Here is a 25,292-nt window from a genome sequence, read left to right on the forward strand (position 1 = left end):
GAACATACCTCAACATAATTAAAGCCATATATAACAAACCCACAGCCAACATCATTCTAAATGGAGAAAAACTGGAAGCATTCCCATTGAAATCAAGAAACAGACAAGGCTGTCCACTATCCCCACTTCTCTTCAAATAGTGCTTGAAACTCTTGCCAGAACAATAAGACCAGAGAAGGAAATTCAACGAATACTAATTGGAAAAGAAGAGGTAAAATTATCATGATTTGCAGATACTACTTTACATGAGTTCCCCACAATTCCACAAGAAAACTATTAAAATTAATACTTTCAGTGAGTTGTAGGATACAAAATCAATTTGCAAAAATCAGTAACGTTTCTACATAACAATAATAAGCAATCAGAGATGCACTCAAGTTCATTTTCTTTAGAGAAGGTACAGTGCAAAATACCAATTTAGAACCCAAGAGCTGTGTAACAAGACATAATTATCCATCCTTGTGTCAAGTAGAAAGACTAGTCATCTTAGAACTTACCTTTTGATTTCCAGTACGTGATATAATGTGTGTCAGGAAGTAGGCCTTTAGTAAATGTTTACTGAATGAATGGAAGGGAGGGGAATCACACTCTGAGCAAGACCAAGCTTTAGAGCATGGGCATCTGTGCCCCACTCTGCTGATGCCCCCACAATTTCTCATTTTATACTTACGGGAATGTTGATGTGTATCATAACTTAGCATCAAGCTTTATAGTAAAAGCATTAGTATTTGCCTACTTCTTCAGAACTCTAACTTCCACAGAAAAAGAACTGTGTCTTCAATAATTTTCCTCTATCCATTAGCACACGTCTGGCATACTTCATAAATATTTGCTGGCTAAACAGCCCTCCCTAGTGACAGGGTAAGTTTCTTTAATGGAAGTTACTGCTGACTTGATTAAATAATGTTTCTGTCCTTTACTACTCAATCATGATCTTTTTTAAGACACCTTAAGTTGATGAATGCAAATGGAGAACTGTTAAGAACAATGGGTTGAGGTGAAGAGGAAAATGAACCAACAGTCCAAAATAAAAACAGACTTGTTACTATTTAAGAATTTCCGAACATCTAGATCTCTGAAGAAACTGTATCATTCTTTCGCAGCTCGGAAATGTTCATTTTAGTCTTTTTTTTCTTCATGGTGGATGTGTGTGTCCAACTTTCTGCATATTGAACTTGCAGAAATCATTTTTGTTTTCCATAAAAGTCCAGTTGATGTTGCCCCTGTCGGTAGTGACTGTGAGTGTTGGGCTTCCTTTTTGGGTCCGTTGGTCAGTAGTGCAGTGGGAACTGTACATCACTGGACACTGATTTCTTGGCTATGTGGAATGAGAAAATACCACTATTGTTCTTGGTAGCTACTTTTTATTTTGCTGCAAGTCTTCTATTTTCCTATTAAAACTTAAAATGAGAAAATAAGTAATCTAAATTTTAAAGATGTCCTTGAGGCTGGAGACTTAGCTAATTTGCATGGCATCATGCAGCCCTGGTTTTGATCCTTACAATAAAGAAATACAGTTTTTTAAAAGTCCTTGACAAATGTTCATATCGGTAAAAGTTTTATTTCCATAGAGCTTGCTTGATTATATTTAACCGACTCAGTTTACTTTTCATTGTAACATTTAGATTTACTCTTTGAAATTATGATTTCTGAAAAGGTGGGGAAAAAAACCACAATTATGCAGTTGCTCATTTAAACAAAAAAATGTGGGAGGAGGAATCGTGTTTTAATGCTGGCAGACCAGCTGCTTGTCGAAAAGGTGAGTCTGGATGCTTGGGAGGGCCTCAGTCTTCAAAGTTGTTATAAAACACAGAGGCATTCACATACTAGTTGAGGTCCCAGGAAAACACAAGGAATGGATGTGTTGTTAATATTTCTGCTAAATAGTTAACTCATCAGAAGCTTTGTTAGCCCAAATGAGGAGATCCACAACTGACAGGAAATGGCCCCTGGGAATTGAATGGGTTTCTCTTTCGGTGTGCTTATGAAGATCTTATCCTCTTTAATTGATCCAAGAGCTCAGCAGAGTCATCCAAACTTCTGTTGTTAGATAAGCATCTGTTCCTGTGCTGCAGGAGACATGCACAGGAGCCTTGGGTGGAGCTGGCTAACCTCCGCCAACCCAGAAGCCTATTGTCAGGCAGACTTGACTTTAACAGACACCCCAAGAAAACGAGGAAGCTCATCATCATTTTTTCTCCCAAATCAGGAAGTAGCTAATCAATGTTTCTAATCACCTCACTGTACATTCGGCCCTTCCACTGTGCTTTTAAGGTAGAAAAATTAGCCATAATTTTAACAACGTGTTTTTTTTTTTACAAGAATAAGAAGTACCTTTCCTCCAATGACTCGGACTCATTACTTATATCCAAATAATTAAATAACTGAAACATTGGTTAGTATGATCTCTAATGTATTCACAGTGAGCACTTTAACAATTCAGAACGTTGGTGTGATCAGTAGAATGGCAGGCCTGGCAGAGCCCCCAGGTTGGCTGCACACCATGGCACTATGCTAGTGGGTCACACTCAGAGCAGTCTACAGGATCGTGAGTGAGTGTCCACTCACGTACAGGAGTTATCTCTGAAGGACCTTGTCAATCACTTGTGACTCCAAAACTGCAAAAGCTAAAGGCGCTTTCGGTGTTCATCTTATAGTAGTTTTTGTTTTTTAATTTGTATAATTAAATGCTGATATGTTAACTACTGAGTTTTCTGTTACCTGATTTCTGTTACTTTTCTGCCATTTATAGTATTTTACTTTTGTACCACGTATTTGGGCTCTTTCTCACACCAAACTCCGGAAGTAGCTGAGTGTCTTAGAGTCTTTATTTCAATTCTGACACACTACCTGGAGTTGGCACAGATCCCATACGTTACCACTCCACAGCATTGACCCCTCCCCCCATTTCAAATTCTGGTCACCAATGATGGGTTGTTTGACTACCTACATTATGGGTCTGACATGGCTGCATAATTTAAGGGATCATAACCGCTTCTTCAAGTTTATTATCTGCCAGGGTGACTTGGAACTCAGGCTAACAACTTACTGTTGTTGATTTGTTACTGTGGGCATAAGATAACTTTGCTTTAAAAGAAAAAGCAGTTTATTTGGAACCAAATTCGAGTGACCATGGCCTTAGAACATGGATTCATGTTACCCTGCAGACATGTTCCACAGTGTCCAAACGGTACATGAACTTTCATAGCCAGATTTTAGATGTGCCATCACTCCCCTCCCACATAAGGGGGGTAGTGTTGTGTTTTGAATATGTTTTGAATTCTACACATGTCTTCAGTAGACATGAGATTAAGTATCTGCCTGACTGTTCTGACTCTCAAGCCACATCTGCGTCCTAATCCTAGGAGGTCAGTGCCCAGGCCCATCTGTGTCAGCCACATTTCCCCATCCACGCAAGGGCCTTGAACACGGTGTGCCTTCCCATGAGTTCTGGTTTTCTCTGGATTTGCTTTCCTGTTTTACCCATGCTGCCTGTCTTTACAGTTGACTCCTCCATCTGTGGAACCTCTCTGTCCTCATCAGGCATTGTTAGTGTCAAAGGGAAAAATGACAGCAATTGAGTTTGAAGGTCTGAATTGCCTTTGTTTTCAATTCAACAATTGAACAATCCTTTATCCCATAAAATAGAGTAAATGTTCAATGAGCCAAACCAAAGAGATTGGCTTTATACACAGAAAAGAGCTGAAGGAAGCAGAAACAAAGAAGGGAAAGCAAATTGGTCATTTCAAAGTGACTTTCTTTATAAGCTGAATTCAGAGAGACAGAACGATACAAAACAAGCTAGCCCAAACTGGCTCCCATTTACCTTTTTGTGTGAGGCCAAGGGGAGCTTCACTCTAACTGATGCTAGACTGTGTAGGGACATTGCACTTGTTAAATTTCAGATAGCCCTGCCCCCTCATGACAGGATCCCAAGGACTTCTCATGCTCCTGAGAAAAGGGAACCTAGCTGAGGACTGTGTAGGGACATTGCACTTGTTAAAGTTCAGATAGCCCTGCCCCCTCATGACAGGATCCCAAAGACTTCTCATGCTCCTGAGAAAAGGGAACCTAGCTGATAAGCACCTTGGTCTTTGAAGTCAAGAGAAGCACACTTTTCTGCACTGTTTGGCCAACACAGCAGGCTTCCCCTTTGATCTCCAAAGAGGACAGGGGTAGGATTCCCCTTTGATCTCCAAAGAGGACAGGTTTTAACAGTCCTGCTCTCCCACTCCCCCTCAACTTTAAAAAAAAATACATCTTCCGCCTTCTGCAGGAAGCAGAAGCCTCCCTTTTAAAAAGACCCCGTCTCAAGACCCGGGCAGACATTTTCTCTGCCCAGAAGGGAATCTGTCCCATGTGTTCCTTTGCTAATAAACCCTGTTTTGATGGAGTTTTAGCTGTGCCTCGGTGCCTCATCATCCATTCGCTCTTTCTCCGCCAACTTTTTAGCTATCAGCACTGTTTCTCTCCTTAATTCTGACTTTTTCACAAGGTGTATAAACAGTTTAGGTCCAGCCTGGTGGCAGGACTTTAGCCTGAGTAACCACATTTTTGCTTTTAGTCTGGGCCATCAAGGCCACATTAGTAGTTTGTCTAGCACATGGGGCTCCTGCAGTTCATGGTTAGTTGCACTGGCATCATTTTCTCCCTCAGCACCGCCACCGCCTCGGTGCTCCCTTGCTTGGTGTTTGTCTCCAGTGAACCGTGGGTTCCTTTCGGACAGGAGATATGTCTTTATTTTATCTCCTCCTGCCAGGGCCTTTCACAGGACCTGACGGTTTGTAGGTGATACCTGAGTGTGTGGAATGTGGGGAACTTGGCCGTGACTAGTGCTGTCTGATTCCTGTGTCACGTCATGCCATGTTTTCACGTAATTTCCCACGATATTCGTGACGTAACACTGAGTATCTTAAATCAATTTTAGCAAACATAACAGTTCATTTGATGAGCCAAGAACTGTGAAAGACAGGTATCATTTAATGAAGAGCCTGTTATTCTGAGGGGCCGAACGCATGGCATCTCCGCTCCCTCCCTTTAGCATGACCATCTGTTATGTCCTATGCAGATCATCTAACCTTTCTGGGATTGAGATTTTTTTAAATTTACAGATGCTGCTGATGGTGCTGCAGCTAACAGATCTGCAGGTCAGTCTGCATGTTTGTAACTTTACCAGCCAAAAGGCTGGAGAATTCTATAATAGAGTGAGTGTTTCAAACTGTTGAAACTTGGCTTCCTTTAATAACTGAAAAAAAAAATTGTAATGAGAAATGAGTTTGATTGTATAGAAATCTTGATTGTTGAAAAGAAAATGACAGAAGGCAAAAAGGTAAAGATTTAAATGAATATAGAAGAAAACTGAGAGAGAGTAGTAGTGAGTGTTTGGCATATTAACAGGCTTTGAGACTTGGAGTGTGCGTGTGTGTGTGTGTATGTGTGGTGTGTGCATGTGTGTGCGTGTGTGTGCCTATGCTAGGTATACATGTGTCCAGTGCATGCTGCTGTGGTGTATGTGGAGATCAGAGGATAACTTGCAGTAATCACTTCTCTCCCTTCTGCCATGTGGGTCCTAGGGATCCAGCTCAGGGGTGTCAGGCTGATAAGCAAGTGCCTTTTCCTACTGAGCCATCTTGCCTGTCCAAGTAATGCTGTTAAAAAGCCAGATTTGTTTTTTAAAAAAATGTACTTGCTGTCCTTTAAGATGGTAAACTGAAACTGTATGAGAAACTTAATCATGTTCCTGTCATCTGACCTATTTGGTTATGATTCACTCTAGTTAATTTTTAGTACAGGTGGTATTCCCATTCTGTAATGTCTGCTTGCTGTCCGAATATGATACCCTCAGTCCTAGTGTTTGAGGCTGTGCTGAGAGCTTCATCACCTGAGTGGGACGCAGCAAGGTGGGGCAGTGTGGGTACAGCCCTATAAGTTGGCAAGAATATTAAAGCTCTTTCTTTCAGCAGGCATTTGGTATGTTTTTATTACTCAGTCATAGCATGCTCATTGAATAGAACATTGTTCTGAAATCGCCTTGTATGTTATGGCCTTGCCTACTTGATAAATGCCAAGGGAAGGCTATACCCTGTGAAGGACAGAGAGCAGAGGCTCCTGCAGTCTGTGGCACAGCTTTGAATAGCAGAGCCAAGAACATGTGACCCATGAGCCTTCCCTTCCAGATCCTGTGGTCAGAATTGCCAGGATATAGCCTACAGGTGTCTGAGTGCTGGTGTGCATGGTAGCAAGCTTGCTGTGCACTCTGGTTCCACCTCCACAATTGTGTGCACAGCTCACAGCAGCACTTCATGCTCTGCCTCATCTGGAAAGCAAGGACCACTCACCAAACCTGAGATCAGCAGCCTGCCAAGGCCATCCAGTGACTTCCAAGAGCAAAGTGAATGGGCCAGGAGTTGAACTCAGGGTCTCTGGTCCCTCATCTAAAGTTTTATTTGCAAAATTTGCACTTGTATATATTATTATGGTCAGGGAGAAATGAGAAAATGAGCAATTACAAGAACCAGACCCAGAGGCAAAATGGTAAGTGCACAGCAAGGCGTAGCTTGCCGTGTGTTCTGCCCCGATCACTGTCCTCCCTTCTTGTGCCGCTACCTGAAAAGGTGCTGAGCTTCCTCCATGCGGCTCTGCTGAATCATGAGCTCTGAAGGCCAGTGAAGAAGTCAGAATGGGCTGTTATCTAAACTGAGGGCAAACAGTTGTTTGGAAGCGACCACGGAATTGTAGAGCAACACACACTTGTCGTTGCTTTGGGAATCAGAAAACCAGTGTTGTACTCTGCAACTTTCTTCACTTGATGAGAGAAAAGAGCAGCTGCCATTTTACTTGGTGACCATGAAGCATCTGCGTGCTGGCCGCTCCTTGTCTAGCTGCCCTTTAGAGCATTCTTCACAGGATGTCTGCTACGGTTAACTAAGTCACTTAAAATTCCGAGAGCCTTCTAAATAGGAAGAAGCCGAGACCCGAGTCCCCATGTTACATGAGCTGACATGCTTCCTGGCCTGTGCTTTTGCTTTATGGCCCATTAAGGCTGTTCAAGGTGGCAGTTGTTTTGATGGAAAATGCTGCTGTTAGGTCGTGCCCTCACCTGTCACTTGGGAACAGAGTCCACCCCTTCCTGCCTTGTGACAGAGGTGAACGCTTCTGAAACTCTGTTCAGAAGCATCAGTGAGACCTTTAGGGCATGGACAGCATATTTTAATATCCCTGTTAGTCCTTAGGCTAGCTTTCCTGTAAAGAGTCAGGAAGGTAGAATCCTCTCATTCCTTTGAAAAAGCTAGAGTTTACCTGGAGTCTTAATCACGACGGATATGGGGATTTTGTGCTCGCTGAGCAAATTTCTCTAGTATAGCAACTATTGGCATCATTTCTGACAGTTAACTAATCTCTAAACTGCTTCAATTATCTTGTTTTCCATAGTGAAAAATTTAATTAAAACAGTATACAGATTGTGAAAAGGTTATTTATGAAGTTGCATTTTAAATGCGATTTGAAAAGCCTAGGGACACCTTATTTTAGATAAACATGAATGTTTTGTGATTTTTTTTTAAATGCACTTTTACCAGAAGCAAGAGTAAAAGCAGCAGTTTGCAGCTTTCCGGAGAGGTCTGTCAGAGTCTGGCAAGCCAGCCTTTATCATAAACTCTTTGAATGGTTGGCTTATTTTAGAAATATAAAATTATAAGAAATAACTCAAGACCAGATTTTAAGCACAAGCTTGGAGGCAAGTAGGGTCCAGCTTCTCTTTCCTCTTCTGAGTTCTTTCAGTTCAGCATAATCCTTCTGCTAAAGTGCCTGGTCTCCAACCTTATGTTCAGTCTGCTCTTAACCTTCTTTCCTTTAGTTGCTCAGTCTTTTACATGGATGCATGTTGTCTTGTTTGAGGTCCTTAACTTATAGTGATGTGGTCTTTCCTGTTTGTCCCAGTACATAGTAAGTTAGTGATGGTAGACACCATGTCTCATTTTATCATCAGGACCTAGTGTTTAGGAAGTACTCAGTATTTGGTTCCTTGATACAGAGACAAAACCCAGTAGACCATCAGGATAATAGCACATAAAGAACAACAGAAACATATGTGAACAGGATATTTAGAGGAGGAGAAATACAGAAGAGTCTAGAGACTCTGCTGTCACACCCCTTGGGCATTAGTGCTGCCGCAGGGTAACTGAGATGGATTTCTATGGAGACTCCCAGGTACAAGGGAAGGTGTGGGTGTACTTCAGACTGCCAGTGGGATTTTCATGGCACTGTGTCATTAAGGAGGTTCATTATCATCTTCACGCGTATGCAATTATTTTTATTCTGTGTAGTTTATTTTCAGGTAGAATGAAGTACGTAGCAGATCTTAAAGGACACTTCAGAGCAATTGTACTTTGAAATGAAAATTTAGAAAGAATTAAGAAACAGTTTAAAATGCAACTACATTGCCAGGCTAGGTGATAGCTGGAGCTCAGTGTCCATGGAGACCACAGGTAGAGCTGGCCACAGGGGCACAGCATCCATGGGGACCACAGGTACATTAGAGCTGGCCGCAGGGGCACAGCGTCCGTGGGGACCACAGGTATGTCGAGCAGGCCATAGGGGCACAGTGCCCACGGTGGTCCCGAGCAGAGCTGCAACCAAACCACCTGTCCTCACATCCTGGCTCTGCCTCCAGTTGCTTTGTGATCTCAGTCCTTTCAACTTCTCCATGCCTCAGTTCTTCATCTATCAATAGAAATAACAGTCTTTAACACCTGGAGACCTAATGAGAGCTACTTAGATTGTCATATGAGCAATACTCAGAATGGTATCTGTCAGGGAAATGTATGTCCAGTATTTCTGTGGCTACCTCCTCAAGGACAGCAGTGTTCACCAGTGCCGTTCTATCTTCAGAGAACATCACCCAGTTTGTCATCCCAAGCAGTGGCTACCACAGGCAAGACGGGAGTTGGCTGGGATGATTTCTTGTAGGAGCACCCTGCTCTGCTGTGGCAATGCAAATCTACGCACGTGTTCTGGAGGAAGATTCTGTGCTGGCTTACAGCACACTGCTCCTCCCCTCCCAGGACCTCATGCTGCATCTATGAGTATCTCCTAGCAGAGGCACACGTGAGACTGGGAATCGGTAGGAACAAGGAAGTAGCAGACTGCCCACCACAGTGGAATAGCAAACGACCCTGCAGTCAGCCATAGAGAGCAGCAATGTAAAGCCCTGGAGAGGAACTAGTTGCCCCTACGGACAACAATGTGGATGGTTCCCACGGACGTCATGATGAACGAAAGGAACATGGCCCCAAATAGCCACTCTTCTGAGTCTGTTACAACTCAGAAGGATGCCAAACCCTCTGGTGGTATTGGAAGCCATCCTGGTGGTTTCTTTGGGAAGCAGATAGCATTTGCAAACAGGCATACAGGGGTTTCTAGGAACCGTCAGTGTTCTAGGGTTTTTTTTTTTTTAATATATGTTATTTATTTTTCTATGTGTATGAGTGCACTGCCTGCATGTATGTAAGTGTACCCATGTTGTACAGTGCCCATGGAGATTAGAAGAAAGCATTGAATTCCCTGGAACTGGAGTTAGGGATGGTTGTTAGCAACCAGCTGGGTGCTGGGAATCAAACCCAGGTCCTCTGCAAGAGCAGTCAGTGCTTTTAACCTCTGAGCCATCTCTCAGTCCCAGCATCCATTTCTTGGTGTGGGTGCTGATTTCTCCTGTGTATGGCCAGCTGTGCTCACTTGATGACAATCTCTAAGCTGAGCGCTCAGGATTACTTTGTATGAATCATGTTTGCTTGAGTAAAAAGTTTAAAGATATGATCAACTTGTGAATTAAGAGTGTTCTACAGTTAGTCTAGAAATTCATGCGTAGCATGAAACCACAGCTTCCTTCACACAGGCCTGCCGAAGGACTGGGTGATAAACTGAGGGCTTCTCAGTGAGTATGAAAGATGAACAAGGAAAATTCTTAGTTCTAGTCATGAAGCTCTGATAGCCTGGTGCTTTCATGTCTGCCTCTGCAGTTTGGAGGGCCAGAAACCCTTTCCTAGTCACTGTAGGGGTGAAGTCACTGGGTGTGTCTCTTATTAACAGTTGTTACTCAGATGGAGCCTCTAAAATTTTTTTATTGAGTTCTTATACTTTTCATAGGATATAATTTGATGGCATTTGGATCCCCTCTGCCGTCTGCACCTCCCCTTCATGCCACTGCCCAATTTAATGTTCTGTCATCTATCTATCTATCTATCTATCTATCTATCTATCTATCTATCATCTATGTCTCTCTCATCTATTTAGTCTTATCTATCATCTATCCATTTATCTATCATCTATCTATCTATCTATCTATCTATCTATCTATCTATCTGTCATCTATGTCTCTCTCATCTATCTAGTCTTATCTATCATCTATCCATTTATCTATCATCTATCTACCTATCTTCTGTCTATCATCTATCTATCAATCTGTCTATCTTCTATCATCTATCTATCATCTATCTATCTTCTATCTATCTAGTCTTATCTATCATCTATCCATATATCTATCATCCATCTGTCTAGTCTTAACTATCATCTATCTATCATCTATCTAATCTTATCTATCATCTATCTATCATGTATAAATCTATCATCTATCTAGTATTATCTATCTATCATCTATTAGTCTGTCTATCATCTATCGTCTATCTATCTATTTTATCTATCATCTGTCTATCAATCTACAGAGTCTGATTTGTGTCCCCAAATGTTCTTCAGTGTGGGTCCATCCATTGGAGCCTGGTTAGCCTGCCAAGAATCCCATCTCTGTAAGGGACTCTCTTAAGGGGAGCCCTTCCAACATCCATTAGTTACCAAAAGTTCCTTAGGTTGTGTTGGGATTTCTCACCCACTCCCCATGTCTATGCTGGGGTTTTGTCTGGTTTGAGCTTGCATGGGACTTGTACATGCTGTCACCCCTGCTGTGAGTTCATTTGAGTAATGTACCAGCTGTTGAAAAGCTCTGTTTCCTTGTTTTCATCTACCTCCTCTGGCTCTTACAATCTTTCTGCCTCCTCCTCCACCATGATCCCTGCGTCTTGGGTGTCCTCTTCAGGAATGAGCACTCTGCAGTCTCGTTCTCTACACATTGGCCAGTTGTGGGTTTCTGTGTTAATCACCATCTGTCGTATAAGGAAACTTCTCTGGTGAGAGCTGAGGGATGCAGTCATCTTCTGTGTAGAGGTTGCATTGAAGATGGGTCACTTAGGGTTAAGCGTCTCACAGACACTTACTCTCTGGGATTGACCAGTCAGATGGAGCCTTCTTAAGGAAGAGCACTTGGCAGCCATCACCGACAGTCAGGCGTTCACTCACGAAGTCTTTGTTGGATGTGTACTTAGTGGGAAGTAGAGAAGTAAGTAAAGCTGGCGGTGACCTCCTGTTCTCACAGAGACATGGTGTCATGCGGACTTACAGCTTGTACAAAATAAGTACTGGTAATTAGTAAGTCTGCTCCCTGTTTCCCTGTTGCTGTGAATAACTATAAAAGGTAAAGCAAAACCAGCAAACAAACCCAGTTGAAGACAAAAACTAAAAAAAAGAGGGAAAAGAAAGAAGATAAAATCACTGGTTCAGCGCACGGAGGAAAACGAACGTCGAGCCGGGCGTTGCTGCTCCTAGTTTCCGCCCAGGGCGTCCTTTCTCCGCATAAATCACTGGTTCAGCACACAGAGGAAAACGAGCCGGGCGTTGCTGCTCCTAGTTTCCGCCCAGGGCGTCCTTTCTCCGCAGAAGTTCACCCTCTGAATCACAGAATATGACCGTTTCTGTGGTTTTCCCCTCACCTGTTTCAGTGTGATTATCAGCCTAAATGCCCAGGAGAGAAGGCGGTTGATTTTATATGCACGTGGTGCCTTAGGCTATCCGGATTTGCTTCCTTTGGACTCCTAGTTGGGTAAGGTGGCTGTGGGCCTCTGCCAGGTCCTGAAGACAGGAGCCGGAGCGGAGTTTTGAAAGGACTCATAGCCTGGGGAGATTTAAGGTCAGTCAGGTCTCAGTGAGGCAACTGGTAAATCTGCTAGACTTTGAACTGGAACCCAAAATGCTGTTTCCCCAGGGGTGACTGAAGGTCACCTTCCAGTCCTTGCCTCTTTGTGGAGTAGGGTTGATGTGGAATTGCTGATCTGTCCTGAAGGGAGGAAAACATCCTAGCACAGGCTTTAAAATATTTTTATTCATAATTATGAATAATACAAAAAGCATAGGCATACAGGAAATCCAAGTCACTGTAATAACAGAAGCATTAGAGGTGTGCTATGGATTCAGATAGCAAGCACAACCTCTAAACCCTGCTCATTGTCAGGGAGTTTAAAAGATAAGATTATTTAAATTACAAAGTAGAGAAAAGCACATTCTGAAACAGAAAAACAAAATCTGAAAATAAAACTAAACAAATGTGTTTTCTAGCAGATTAGACACAGATAAAGAAAGTCATGTTGCCCTGAAAATATGATCAGTGAACACAAAGATTGGAAAACTCAGCACATGGCACAAGGCTAGACATCTCCAGGGGCCACCTCCTCGTCTTAAAGCCCCAAAAGTCCACATGATCTGGGATCTGGACCCATATCTCTCACACCTCACTCTGGATTTAGTTCATTCATGCTGCATAAAAATACCTTAGGTTTAATAACCTAAAAATTATTAGAGTTTCCCCCTCACATTCCGGAGGCTGTGTGTAGTTATGGCGCCAGAGATTTAGTGTCAGTTGTGCCCTCATTGACAGAAAGAGCAAGGGGAAGACCAAGACTAGAGGGTCAGGCAGCTCTCCGAAGCCTCCTTTATAAGGACATTAATGTCCTTCAGAGGGTACATTATAAGTAATCATATCCCCAAAGTCACCACGCTGTAACGCCACCCCACCAAGGATTAATTCTCACAACAGTGAGCGACGCATAGCACACAGTCAACAAACCTGGAAGGAGACCTAGCAGAGACTGTTTGAGCTTGCTGGGTGTGGGGCGTACACCTGTAAGTGCAGCAGAAGACGCTGGGGCGAGAGGGTCAGGCGTTTGAGGCTGGCCCGAGCCATGTATTGAGACTTTGTTACAGAGCAAGGGGGATGCAAGATGTGCATGCAATGAAATCATTTTTCCCCTTCTTGCCCTGCTGGTATTTCTGGTTTAATAACGTTTTAAATTTTTTTCCATTTATACTTTATCCTGCCCTTGCTAATAAGACTTCTAGTTTGATTGCCCTACTATTTTTGTTTTCTGCATTTTGAGTACCTTATTAATTCCAACCAATGCAGTTGTGCCTCAGTCAGGTATGAAGTGACTGAAAAGCCTCCCAGGAGTGCAGCACAGACACACCCCTAAAGACAGTATCAGGGTGTGTAGAGCCCAGCAGCTGATCTCTCTCCGCACCACAGTATTTGCAGAATGGAAATGCAGACCTTGCATTTTAGACGGTGTTTTAAGAATCTGTTTCATGCTATAAAAGGCATAACTGGGTAGCCTTAATTTTTCTCAGACTCAGTAGTTTTGGAGTATTTAAAAGAGGAGGTCTTCAGATGGATCAGAACTTCTTTATTGGTAAACAAGTACACCGAACACTTTCGCATACCGTCTTTTTTTCCCTCTTTCATCTTACACAACTGTGGGAAAGTAGCAGGAGTCGTATTTTTACCCCCAGTTTGCAAGTTACAAACTTGGGGTCCTGAGAGATTGGTGATTTCCCTAATGGTAAACATCTAGTCTGTGGTGGAGCTGGGGTGCACTCAGCACACTCAAAGCCACGGGATGGACTTCCTACAGCTCTGAGATAAGCTGCCGCCCTGGATCCTGTCTGTAGGTCGGTGTCTGATGCAGATGATGTAGGGAAGAGCTCTAACGTGACATAATTAGTACTGAAATCTGGGTCTTACTCTGTTTTTTGTTTGATCATTTTTGAGACAAGGTCTCCCTGTAGTCCGAGCTGACCTGGAACTCGCTATGTAGACCAGGTTGGCCTCGCTCCCAAAGAGGTCTGTCCACAGAGTGCTGGGATCACAGGTGTGTGCCATCACAGCCAGCCCCATGTCGTTATTTATAAAACAAATTTGTGTATAAGTTCTCAGTCATTAAAGATACTCACTGTTGAAACTGCATTGCCAAGGATATTATTACCCTGAGTCCTAACTAAAGTGAGTTTCTGAAGTCTTTTTTACTTTGTGTCTTATAAACTCAATATAATCATTGCAAAACAAAGGTAAGAAAACTTTTACCACTGCATTATATATGAAAACTTCTTACATCTTAAAATGGCCAATTGTCACCCCAATTACACTGAAAAAATTGTCATGTAATGATCTCCTTTTATAAGGACACCAAACTGAAGCAATATGGTTTTGTTTTGGTTTGGTTTATGTTTTCAGAGACCCCCCTTTAGCCCCAGCTAGCCAGGCACCTATGGTGTAGAGCGGACAGGCTCAGTCTCACAGAGCTCCACCTCTCTGCCTCCAGAGTGCTGGGATTAAAGGTGTGCACCACCATGCTCGGCTGAAGCAGCATGTTCTAAATCACTTTTAAATTCTTCTCAGTTTATAATGACTTTTTGATTTTACTTGTGACAAACTGAACAGGTCACCCTGTTTCCTCTGCTCTGGAAGATTACTGCTTTTCAGTGCAGCAGCTCTCTGGTTATCTGGCCGCATGTCAGTTTTAAGGCTGAAAGTGGTACAGGAAGACTGAGCCGCTGTCCCAGCTTGCTTGCCCTTGCTGCAGGCTGGCTTCCTCCCAGGGTCAGGCTGTCCCAGTGCTGTTTCTAAGCACAGACCTCAGATGTGTAGCTTATAAAAACTCAACCCTTTTTAGCATGGCAGCATTGGGGGGCTCATTTCAGAACAGGTTTGCATACTGTTTTTAATAATGATGTAGGGTAGAGTTCCAAAGGCGAACCTTTTACTCAAGGCAGAGACTGTAAGTCGGATATTTAATATTCTACTGAAAATAACATGTAAAGACTCATTATCAAAATTTACAGTATTTTAATAAGTATTGTGTTTGCCTCTTCTGTAGAATTACCTTGACTTACATTCATCTCAAAGAAGCATTTATATCTCCTGTCACTTGGTCATAAATTAGGTCTTTTGTTCATTCATTCAACAAACGTTGCTACATCCTTCCTATGTGCCAGACAAGAGACCATGGCCTCCTTCGTCCTTTCTGCTTCCTTACACAAGCATCCGTTCACCAGCTCTGTTTTCCACTTCTTTTTCCCCTCTCATGATCTCCCTTCTAATTATGTGACCTGCGTGCACACATACATAAAAACACCCCCCACATATATACATAAGATTTTATATTTAACTTCCACATACATGGTATTTTTCTTTCCCAGACTGGCTTATTTTGCTTGACACAGTGATTAACCTGGAAAACAAAGGGAACTAGCTGGATGGGAGGGGATTTGAGGGAGGACAGTAGGGTACCAGTATAACAAAATGTGTGTGTGAAGATACCATTGGGATAAGTAGGGGGAGGGACCTTGCGAGCTAGAGAATGAGAAAGGAGATAAGGAAATCATTATAGGTGCTGTATAATATATATGGCTAGATGGATGGATGGATGGATGGATGGATGGATGGATGGATGGATAGAAATATATATTATATGTGTAAGTTATCAATTACTGTGACAGCAGGAAATGATAATTCAGTTTTGTTCTTAAATTTACCAACCAAAAAGATGTCAGAGGAAAGAGTATATGGGGATGAATCAAGGCATGAGACAGCAGAGCTGCATCCTGGTCCCAAGCAGTGTCCATTTCTTCTGTATCTTCTAGAAACCTGGAAATGGAGTGGAGAGTTTGTCAAGAGGTAGCAAGCCTAGATTTGCCTTTCAGGTCGATACTTGGAGGGATGTTTCGAGCAGGAAGCACAGAGAACCACATTCAGCTGAGAAATTCAGAATGATTCCAATGATCCTCGTCATCCCAGATGAACCTCGTGATTCATTATTGGAATAGGGAGGGAGAGGAAGCGATGCTAGGGATGGAGAGCTTGAAGGGACAGTAAGGCAGCAGATACACACAGGCCTTCTTCAGAAGTATCAGGAAGGTGATGAAAGGTCTTAGCCTGCTTCTTGATGACAGAAAGAGGCCACTGAAGGCTCTCCCAGAGGAAGTTGAGTAGGTAGGCTTGAAATATATCAGTCTGGCTATCTGAAGAATGACTAGAACTGTGCAGAAGCTGAGAGAAATGCAGGTGTGAGGCTTAGAGGATTGTCTTGTGTCTGTCCAGAGTGTTGTGTCCAGGGAACATCATTGAGTCTTCACTGGATGACTGCCTGGTGAAGGAAGCTTTGAAACACACCCTCACTTCCTATGTAGGTGAGCCGGAGAGCAAGCTGTCTATGGGGCACAGTCACAATTACAGAGGTGTGCACAGCAGGTCATGTGCCATGCTTATGAGATTCTATATACTGATTTTGTGTGGCTGAGATAGCATAACACAAGTGAAGTCACCAGTTTGAGCTTCAACCTGGAATACTCACTAGGCCAACAACAGGCAGAAGATCAGAAACAGTGTGAACCATAGAAACTCAGCACTGGAGGCACAGAAATGAGACAGACAAGTAGATGGCTGTCCTGTCATATGAGAGAATGTTCTTTAAGAGAAAACACAGACATATGAGAAATCACACCACTGGAAAGAGAATCCTTTGGCTGTCAAAGACATGCTGGCCGGCAGTGCGGTGTAGTTTTCCGTCTCAGTCCCACAAAACAGAGCCACGGAGGTGTGTGATTAAACCAAATCTTAGCACCCCTTCTATGCTGTTTTTGATGTTCTCAATTGTATGTAAAATTACCGCCTATAACGTACCCACTCTTTTTCAAAATTCTCACTATAATAACCTCAGAAATGTCTACAAGGAATTCGTGTTTATTTTTATTAATTTAAATTTTGTTTTTATTTATTTAATTTTGTTTTGTTTTATTTTATTTTTTGAGACGGTCTCTGTATAGTCCCAACTGGCCTGGAACTCATTATGTAGACCAGGCTGGCCTCGATCTCATAGAGATGGCCTGCATCTGCCTCCAAGTGCTAGGATTAAAGGAACATACCACCACGCCCAGAAAAAGGAATTTTTAATATAAATAAGAAAAGATGAGCAACCAATTACTGAGTACACTGAAAGATAAGATTATGAAAAGGAAAATAATGGCAAAATTCTGGATTCATCAAGTCCTCAGAGCACCCTGATGAAGGGCTGGCAGGGCTCTGCCTACTCCCACTCTCCAGCTCCACTAAGCTGGTCCCGGTTCCTTCCTCTGTTTTCAGCCAGGGAACGCGCTTTCGCTTGCTTTCTGTTTACGGTCTTATTCATTTTCTTTGAGCCCTCCCGGTTTTATACCGTACTATGGACTGTTATCATGGTATAGAACCCAAAGCTTTTTGATACATACCCATTTCTTTTGTGATGAAACATTACAAAATGATTGGAAACCTGTTTAAATGATAGAACCCTTATTTCTGCAAGTTAGCACTATCTGTTCATGCAAAGATTTGTTTTACAAAATTGGAAGATTACACTGTCACTTGCTATTTAGATAATCATGTTTTTTTAAATCAGATAAATTGAGGTCTGATAAATTATTTTTAAAAGAGAATGTATAATGACTAATATATGAAAAACGGTGACATGCATTTCCACTCCTTAAATAAAATTGTACCTGAAAGCTATGTACAATTTTTGCATCCATTTTTTTTTCATTTAAACACTGTTGAGGCTGGAGAGGTCATGGCTCAGTGGTTAAGAGCATTTGCTGCTCTTGGAGAGGGCTGGGCAGCTCACGACTGCCTGCAACTCCAGCTGTAGGGGGTTTAGTTCCCTCCTCTGGCCTCCTTGGGCACCCACATTCAGTGTGCACATTGACACACACACACACACACAAATAAAATTATATCTTTTTTTAAAAAGTACCGTTGACCTGTCACGTGATTCACCTTTATATATCGTAGCTTCTGATGTCCTTCACCTGTGAGTTTTACCTGAAATTCAGCAAAAAGGTTCTGTTGTGGGATACCTGTTTGAGAATGATCGATAATGTCAGCTGTCCATCATGTGGTTCTCCATTTGCTATGTTATATGTAATTTCTCATCGCCTCAGGATACTTTAAGGGTTTGCACTTTCAATGCAAAAATAAGTTTTGGTAAATGTATGAGTTTGTGTAGAATTACTGATTGTAAACAGTGGGACCTGAGCTGATGCCGGATCCTCCTTCACCACTAGCCTGTATTCCCTACCTCAAGGGATTTTACATACACTCGGAAAGCATTAAGTTGTTGATACTCCCATTCCAAGAGGTTATTTCCAGACTAGTCAAATCTTAAAGAAATTACAGTAAACACCAAGCCACTGTGTAATTAACCCGGGAAAATAGAATCAGTTTCAGAGGAGGATCACTTAGGTTCACAGACCTAAGTGCTAGTGAAACATGTCTGGTTTCATTTTATAGAAAAATTATTTTTATGGATTCTTTGGAACCCCACCATCATTTAAATATAATAGTGAGAGGCAGGGGTATGTGGAACTCTGTGAGTTCACGGTCAGCCTGATCTCAGTTGTGAGACCCTGCCTCAAATTACAGTAACAGTGAGAAGGTGTGTGCCAAGGAGTGCAGCGGTCGGGTTGCTTTTGTAGGTTTCTTTCTGGGTTGATTGTAGAGTCTTCTGTATCTGGACAATAGACCGTAACCACGTGCATACTCGCAGGTATGTCCCCCATGCGCTGGATTGGCTAATAGCTTTCAGTTTGTCTGAACTGCATTTTCTCTTCATATGCCTTAGCTTTCTGTGTTTCTGATATTTCTGAGAAATTGGTGCGTTATCTGAGGTCATAGGATTTATACATATTTTGTGTTCTTGGAGTTCTGTAACTTTTCCCCTATATCAGCTGTTTGTATTGATGTTGTCATAGAGTGTGAGATTGGAGTAGATCATCATGTTTTGTGTGTGGATATATCTGCAGCAATTCAAGCACCGTTTACTGAAAAGTCTCTGTGAATTGTCTTGGCACTTTTGTATAATAGTGAATGAAGTTTAAATGTAAAGTCCAATTTCTGAGCTCACTTTTTTTCTTGTTTCTCTATATTTCTCTGCTGGTATGATAGTTTTGATTACTATAGCTCTGTATTAAATATATGTATATTTTGCTTTTGTTAGAGGAACTGTTCTGTATATGCATGACATTATCTGTTATGTATTTATATTGTCTTTTATATTTACCTAAATATGAAATTTTCCATGTGGATTCAAATTACTAATGGCTTCTTCCTTCCCCTAGAAGACTCTCTTCAATCTTGCTTTAATGGTATATCTGCTTTTGGCAAATTTCCCGTTTTTATCTGGGAAAAGTAGTCATTTCTCCTGTTTTTGAAGGAGAGTTTCTTTGGGAATCGGTTACTTTCTGCCCGTTGGTGCTTGCTGTTTAACCCAGGCCCCTGTGCATGCCATGCACTCCTCACTAAGCCGTGCTCCCCACCACACCCTCATTCTCGGCACCACTTCTCCCATATTTGGAGTACGGTTTCCCACTGTCTCTGCAGTTCTGGTTAGAGATCCGACCCTTCCTAAGTGACAGGTGCTTCTTTTGGCTGAGATTCCTTGTTCCTTGGCCTTTCTGCATGCAGATCTCTGAGGTGTTACTATTTAGAGATGTTCCTCTTCTTGTACGTGTAAAGATTTTCATCAGATGGTGGATGTTTTCAGCCATTTGTTTCTCTGACCTTCCTCTTCTCTGCATGTCCTCAGACTTGGTGGTTCACAGGACCCTGGTGCACTATTAATAGTTTGTCACCCTTTGTTCCCTCCCTCTAACAACTCACCTGTTCCATCTAAGCATGTCTGCTGATGAGACTTTCCAGGGAATTCTCAGTTCAGTTATTGGCCTTTGCAAAAGAGGACTTGGTTTCTGTGCCCATGGTAGTGTTGTGTTTGGTGAGGCACTGTGCTCATACCTGCCTTGTTCATAGGGTTTCTTTAATTCCTCGACTCTGTTTAAGATGTTGGTTTAAGTTCTTAGTCTAGTAAATTCAATGTCTCAGCTTCCTCAGAGACAGTTTGTATTGACAGCTGCTTTTTCTTATAAAGAGACCATATTTTTCTGTCTTCTTTACACACCTCAATTTCTTGCTCAAAACTAGATGCACTATATTAATAATTGAGTGACCCTGGGAGTCCCGTTCTTCCGGGGTTTTGTTTGCTTTTGTTTCATGTTTAGGAATTTTCAAAGCAAATTCTGCCAGGTGTTCCTTTGTCCTGTGTTGCCGTTACAGTCTCCTCTGCATTAGCTGGGTCCAGCTTCCGATTGGAAGTTGCTTTCATTTGACACCTAGAAATCTCCCAGTCCTGGACAGGGACCTTTGGATGTGTGTTAGCACTTGCACAACACTCACCCCAACTCTGTTTAGATGCCTGTTTCCTGCTTGTGCTGGCTGGATCTCAGGCTAGGCCAAAAGAGTTAGCTCTGAGCCTTCCTGGAATCGTGGATATGGGTGCCGATATGGTCATGCCCCTCCGGATTCCCAGGAATGTTTTGTTCTTCTTTTTCAGTTTTTTTAATTAGCCTATTTACCCTGTGTTTCCCCACTGTCTAGGGCAGCTGAAATCTTAAACAATTGGCTCTGATCATTTTCTTCAGCTCACCCTGGGAACTGAGCTTGCTTGTACTAAGGTCACTGCCAAGTTAGGTCAGTTGAAGATAGCTCACTGGGAAATACGGAAAGGTGTTCCAGCTGCCACCTCTCAACCCAGTGGCCCCCAGGCTGCCGCTATGTGAGACTGTCACACAGCTCTGATCTTTCCAGGATTTAACCATGGTTTTCTTTGTTTTTAAATAAATGCTGTCTGGATCTCTGCAGCTTCATGGTTAATTTCCAGTCCTGAGAGTGACTATCCTTGCAGTTCTTTCTAGCATATCCTGGCTGTTTTGAGAGAACGCTGCAGCATCTTATTCTCGCAGTTGCACTGAGGCCACACCCATGGTTTTCTTTGTACTGTAATTAGACATGGACTTAAATGTCACTGAGGCAGATTCACTGGAGGCAGAATGCTGTCTGAATGTCTCTGTTCTTCTGATGTATTCTAGGACTATGATGATGGATATGGCACAGCTTATGATGAACAAAGTTACGATTCCTATGACAACAGCTACAGCACCCCAGCCCAAAGGTAAGAGTCACTCCGTGTCCCAGCCCTACGGCGTCACCGTCACACCAGCCCCTCCGCAGGGATGTGCTCTGGGGCGATGTGGCAGTCAGCTAGCGAGGGTGTCTGACTTTCCCTGTTTGTTCTTGTTTCTTCTAATCGAAGAAGCAGATTCTCCTGCAGCTATCATGGGTGACGTCTCCTGGATTGCTGTCCTGGTAAAGCATGTGGGCTTTAGGACTTGCAGTTGAATTTTATGTCCTCTGAAAATTTGACTAAAGTCTTAGTATCATCTGAAGGGGTGTGATGGCCTCAAAGGGTGTGATTAGTCAGTCCCAAGGCCCCAGAATGCACATGGGAAACGCACCAACTACCTTTCTGGAGCAAGAAATGCTGAAGCTTTGCTTGCTGTTCACTAACACCTCCCCTTCTTCGCAGCAACTCCCCTGCCTCCAGCAGCTTCAAATGCTCCTTATGAGTAGCATGTTAGTTTGATTAATTTTCAAAAGAATTATTTAATCAGAAATAACTATTATCAGAAGCCAAACAAACAAACAAACAAAAAACAGTGCTTTCTTGTTCCCGTTCCACCTCTGCCTTAATGCCCATTGGTCAGTGAACCTGGTGTTTATTCCACTCAGTGTTTCCTGTGTGCCTGGAAACCTTGTGTTCTATGTTTAGCTTCTGAATGGAAGACAAAGAGAGACACACATCAAATACTGCCCCTGCAGTGACTGCAAAGCATGCATAGAGACTGTGTGGCCATTAGAATGCAGCACCCAGGCCCTTGTGAACATGCATGGTGCCATTCAAGCTGTGAACACATGGAGTCTCTTTCCCATTAACTCTGATGCAGGGTAGGTGGGAATATTAAAAAAATAATCATTTTCGTTCAGGACATACAATTTTCTATATAACCCATGACAAGCGACCTTCAGATGTTGGCTGACAGCTGGTCTTTTCCAGTGGAAGCCTCGTTCCTCATGTTCATATCATTGGTGTGCCTGGGGTGGAATTGCTCTTAGTTTGCTTGATGGAGGCAGGCACGTCATGAATGCTGTAAGACCTGCTCCACAGTTCCTCATGAAACTGTCCTAGCACTAGCTGAAGAACAGTATAGTGTTCCCACTGAGGTAAAGAAGTAGGGCTCAGAAATAAGACACCTGTCAGAAATCACACAGTAAACGGGATGCGGATGCAATCAGTCTTGAGTTAGATCCTTACCCCAAGGATTTTACTCTTCAGAAATATGTCGGTATTTCTCTGCTTTGTTTAAAAACATAAACATCCACAAATCTTTCAAGTTTTAGTCTACTTTATCCTTGCAATGCAAATCTTCCACCTCAACAACATTTGCTGAATGACTAGTTTATGCCTGACACTGTTTCACTACATCTCATCAGGCCCATCTTCAAGGCCAGAGGAACATGTCACAAATACTGACAATTCTGTAAGGAGAATGCTGTGTATAAGAGAGGAGGCTGGGTAATAAATAGGTTGACAACTGACGAGTCGGGTTGAGTGACCTCGGACACATAGTCTCAATCCCAGTTCCTTTCTAGGGCCTCGCTGGGCTCTTCTGCTAGGTCTGCCCCAGGTCCTTTCTAGAACTAGAATCTGGTGTGTGGGCTTTCAGGTGCAGCTGCGTGTCATTGCTCAGACTGTGACGATCTGACAGCTTCGATGTCCTAGATACTGTGCTAGTGTTTTTGATGTTTTGATTTCAGTTGCTCTTCATGGGCACCAATCCAGGCCTGTGTAGTAAGTGCCATTAGCAAGGTGAATAGACGTGGAAGCTCACACATTGCTTTCTTAATGTAGTACATATCAGTACAAGATTAGAGATAATCATCAGTGTTTCATAGCTGACATGAAGGACCAAATTGAAGGCATTTACCGTGTTAAATATTGTGATCTGTGAAGGAGAGTGATACCACACAGTGAGACCCTGGTAAACTGACAGAGAATGAAAAGGACGTTTATTTAGCATATACTCTCAATCAGACTTGGGTCTTAAGCCATTATCTACATGTCATTTAATCAAAATAACAATAGCAAGAGTTAATGTGCATGTTGGAGTTGAGACTCAGGGAAGAGGATCACTAACGCCCAATCTGATGACACTTACGGTTTTTAAACTTTAAACGTGATGATCCCTTAATGCAATTGTAAGCATTTGTTCCTTTTGTTCCTTTGTTCATTCATTCAGTGTTTCTTAAATGTCTGTTATACTGTTATGTTGTTATGCTCTTAATGATTAGAGCCCATAGATTGTTAACACAGAGGATGTCCTTGCGTAGCTCGCTGGCTCTGACAGAACAAGGAAATATTTGAGGAGAAATTTGATGTTTTCATTAAAAGAACTACAAATCCCAATTTGGAATTTATGGCCATATCTCTGAGAGGGTAAAGGATAAACAACAGTCCCCAAATGACACACAGGGCAAGATTGCATATAGCAAGGCCAGGCAGGCACAGAACATCAACAGCAAGATACCTTGTGTGAGAAGCACTCATAGTTTAGTATGGACCTGAGACTTACTAATATTGGCAGTCATAGGGAGCCACTGAAAGGCACGTGCAAGAGAGCAGTGTGCTTAGACTTGAATTTAGGGAAATTAATTAGCTTCTAGTAGTGAGAAGCTGGGTTGGCAGGTGGTGAGCCTAGCTAGGGGCAGAAAGGAGTTGGGAAGCTGATACAGTATAAATTGTAAGTCCTTTAGATGTCAGGAAATACCCACTAAAAGCAACAACTTCATGACTACCAGCCTACCTTCCCCAATGTTTCCAGTGCTGTAACATATCTTACCTAGAGGAATCTAAGGAGTCCATGAGAATTGCATGCTTGTACAGTGCACAAGTAGCCCTGGTTAGGTGCCAAGAGTGTTGATCAAAGCCCAGTCACATGCACATTCTTTTAAAGAGGAAAACCGAGATTCACAGCAGTTAGAAACCTTGCCAAATATCTTTCAACCTAGAAACAAAGATGCTAAAAGATGCTAGACATTGAACCTAGGTCTATTTAAGTGGACAGGTACACACACACACACACACACACACACACACACACACACACACAAATATTAAAAAAGATAGGCTTTTTGGTTAATTGAAATGAAATGCTGTTTTATAACATTGGGTGAAGAAATAGTTGTGTGTACTGCAGGAGTTGGCTGGGGCTTCTGTAATGACACGCTGCAGTCAGGGTGTCTTCTACATCAGAAACATATCTTCTGGTTCTGGAGCTGGGGCTCAAAATCAGCTTGTTGGCCACTGGTCCCTCTGCTGAGGACTCCCTCCCTCAGGCTCCCAGGTGACCACCTTCCTTCCCTATGTCACTGCAGGCTCTTCCAGTGTGTGTGCTCATCCCTGGTGCCTTGTGTAACCAGAGTTTTTCTTACAAGAATATTGATTAAATTGGATTAGAACCCACTGTTAACCTCATTTTAACTTAAATCACCTCTGTGAGTGTCCTGTCTCCAATTACTGTCAGAGGTGCCTGGGATTCAAGGGTTCAAGTAAGACTTTATGGAGAGGGTACACAATCTAGCCAATACCACACATGTATTATAACCTTGATATATGCATTGTATGTTTCAAAGTTAGCAACTTAATATTAACCAAATTATCCTCAGGATCAAATAGTGTCAGTAAAGAGGTCCATATCACAGTTGGCATCAGTTACTGAGTGTTTACTGTTCCTGGCATGATTCCATGGGCCTCACATAAATCATCTCTCCCTCCTCTGTATCTGCTAACATCTTGATAAATCATTCTGGAGATGCCATCCCATTGCATGAGGTTCAGCAGTTATCTGAAATCACATGGGGCTGAGCAAGTGTACAAAGCCATCTGGGTCCCGTGGCTCCTCTCTCCTATTGCTGTTTTGATTTCAGGCACTAATTTCTGTTTGTATTTCTCATACACACATGGGACAGAGCAATGATGATCAAAGCCTCTGAAACTGTTTTCCAAAATAAATCTCTGCTCCCTTAAATTGTTTTGTTGTGTACTTTGTCAAAGGGTTGAAAGTCTGATGCTGTGTAGTGCTTCCAAACATCCTAGGAGTTATGCCTGGAGGTCTCGCCTTATGAGACCTTGAATTGCAGTCAACAGAATTTCACTTGTACT

At 42.5% G+C, this 25,292-nt stretch overlaps 1 protein-coding gene across 1 annotated transcript in view; it reads left to right on the forward strand.

Moving 5' to 3' along the window:
* LOC103751277 (KH domain-containing, RNA-binding, signal transduction-associated protein 3) overlaps positions 1-25,292 on the forward strand; it is a 173,171-nt gene that overhangs the window by 108,499 nt on the left and 39,380 nt on the right. The window contains exon 6 of the mRNA XM_029556953.1: positions 21,103-21,185. Coding sequence (XP_029412813.1) covers positions 21,103-21,185 — 83 coding nt within the window. The remainder of the gene's footprint in view (positions 1-21,102; positions 21,186-25,292) is intronic.

Source organism: Nannospalax galili, unplaced genomic scaffold, assembly GCF_000622305.1.
Source record: "Nannospalax galili isolate Female #2095 unplaced genomic scaffold, S.galili_v1.0 scaffold847, whole genome shotgun sequence".
Taxonomy (NCBI): domain Eukaryota; kingdom Metazoa; phylum Chordata; class Mammalia; order Rodentia; family Spalacidae; genus Nannospalax; species Nannospalax galili.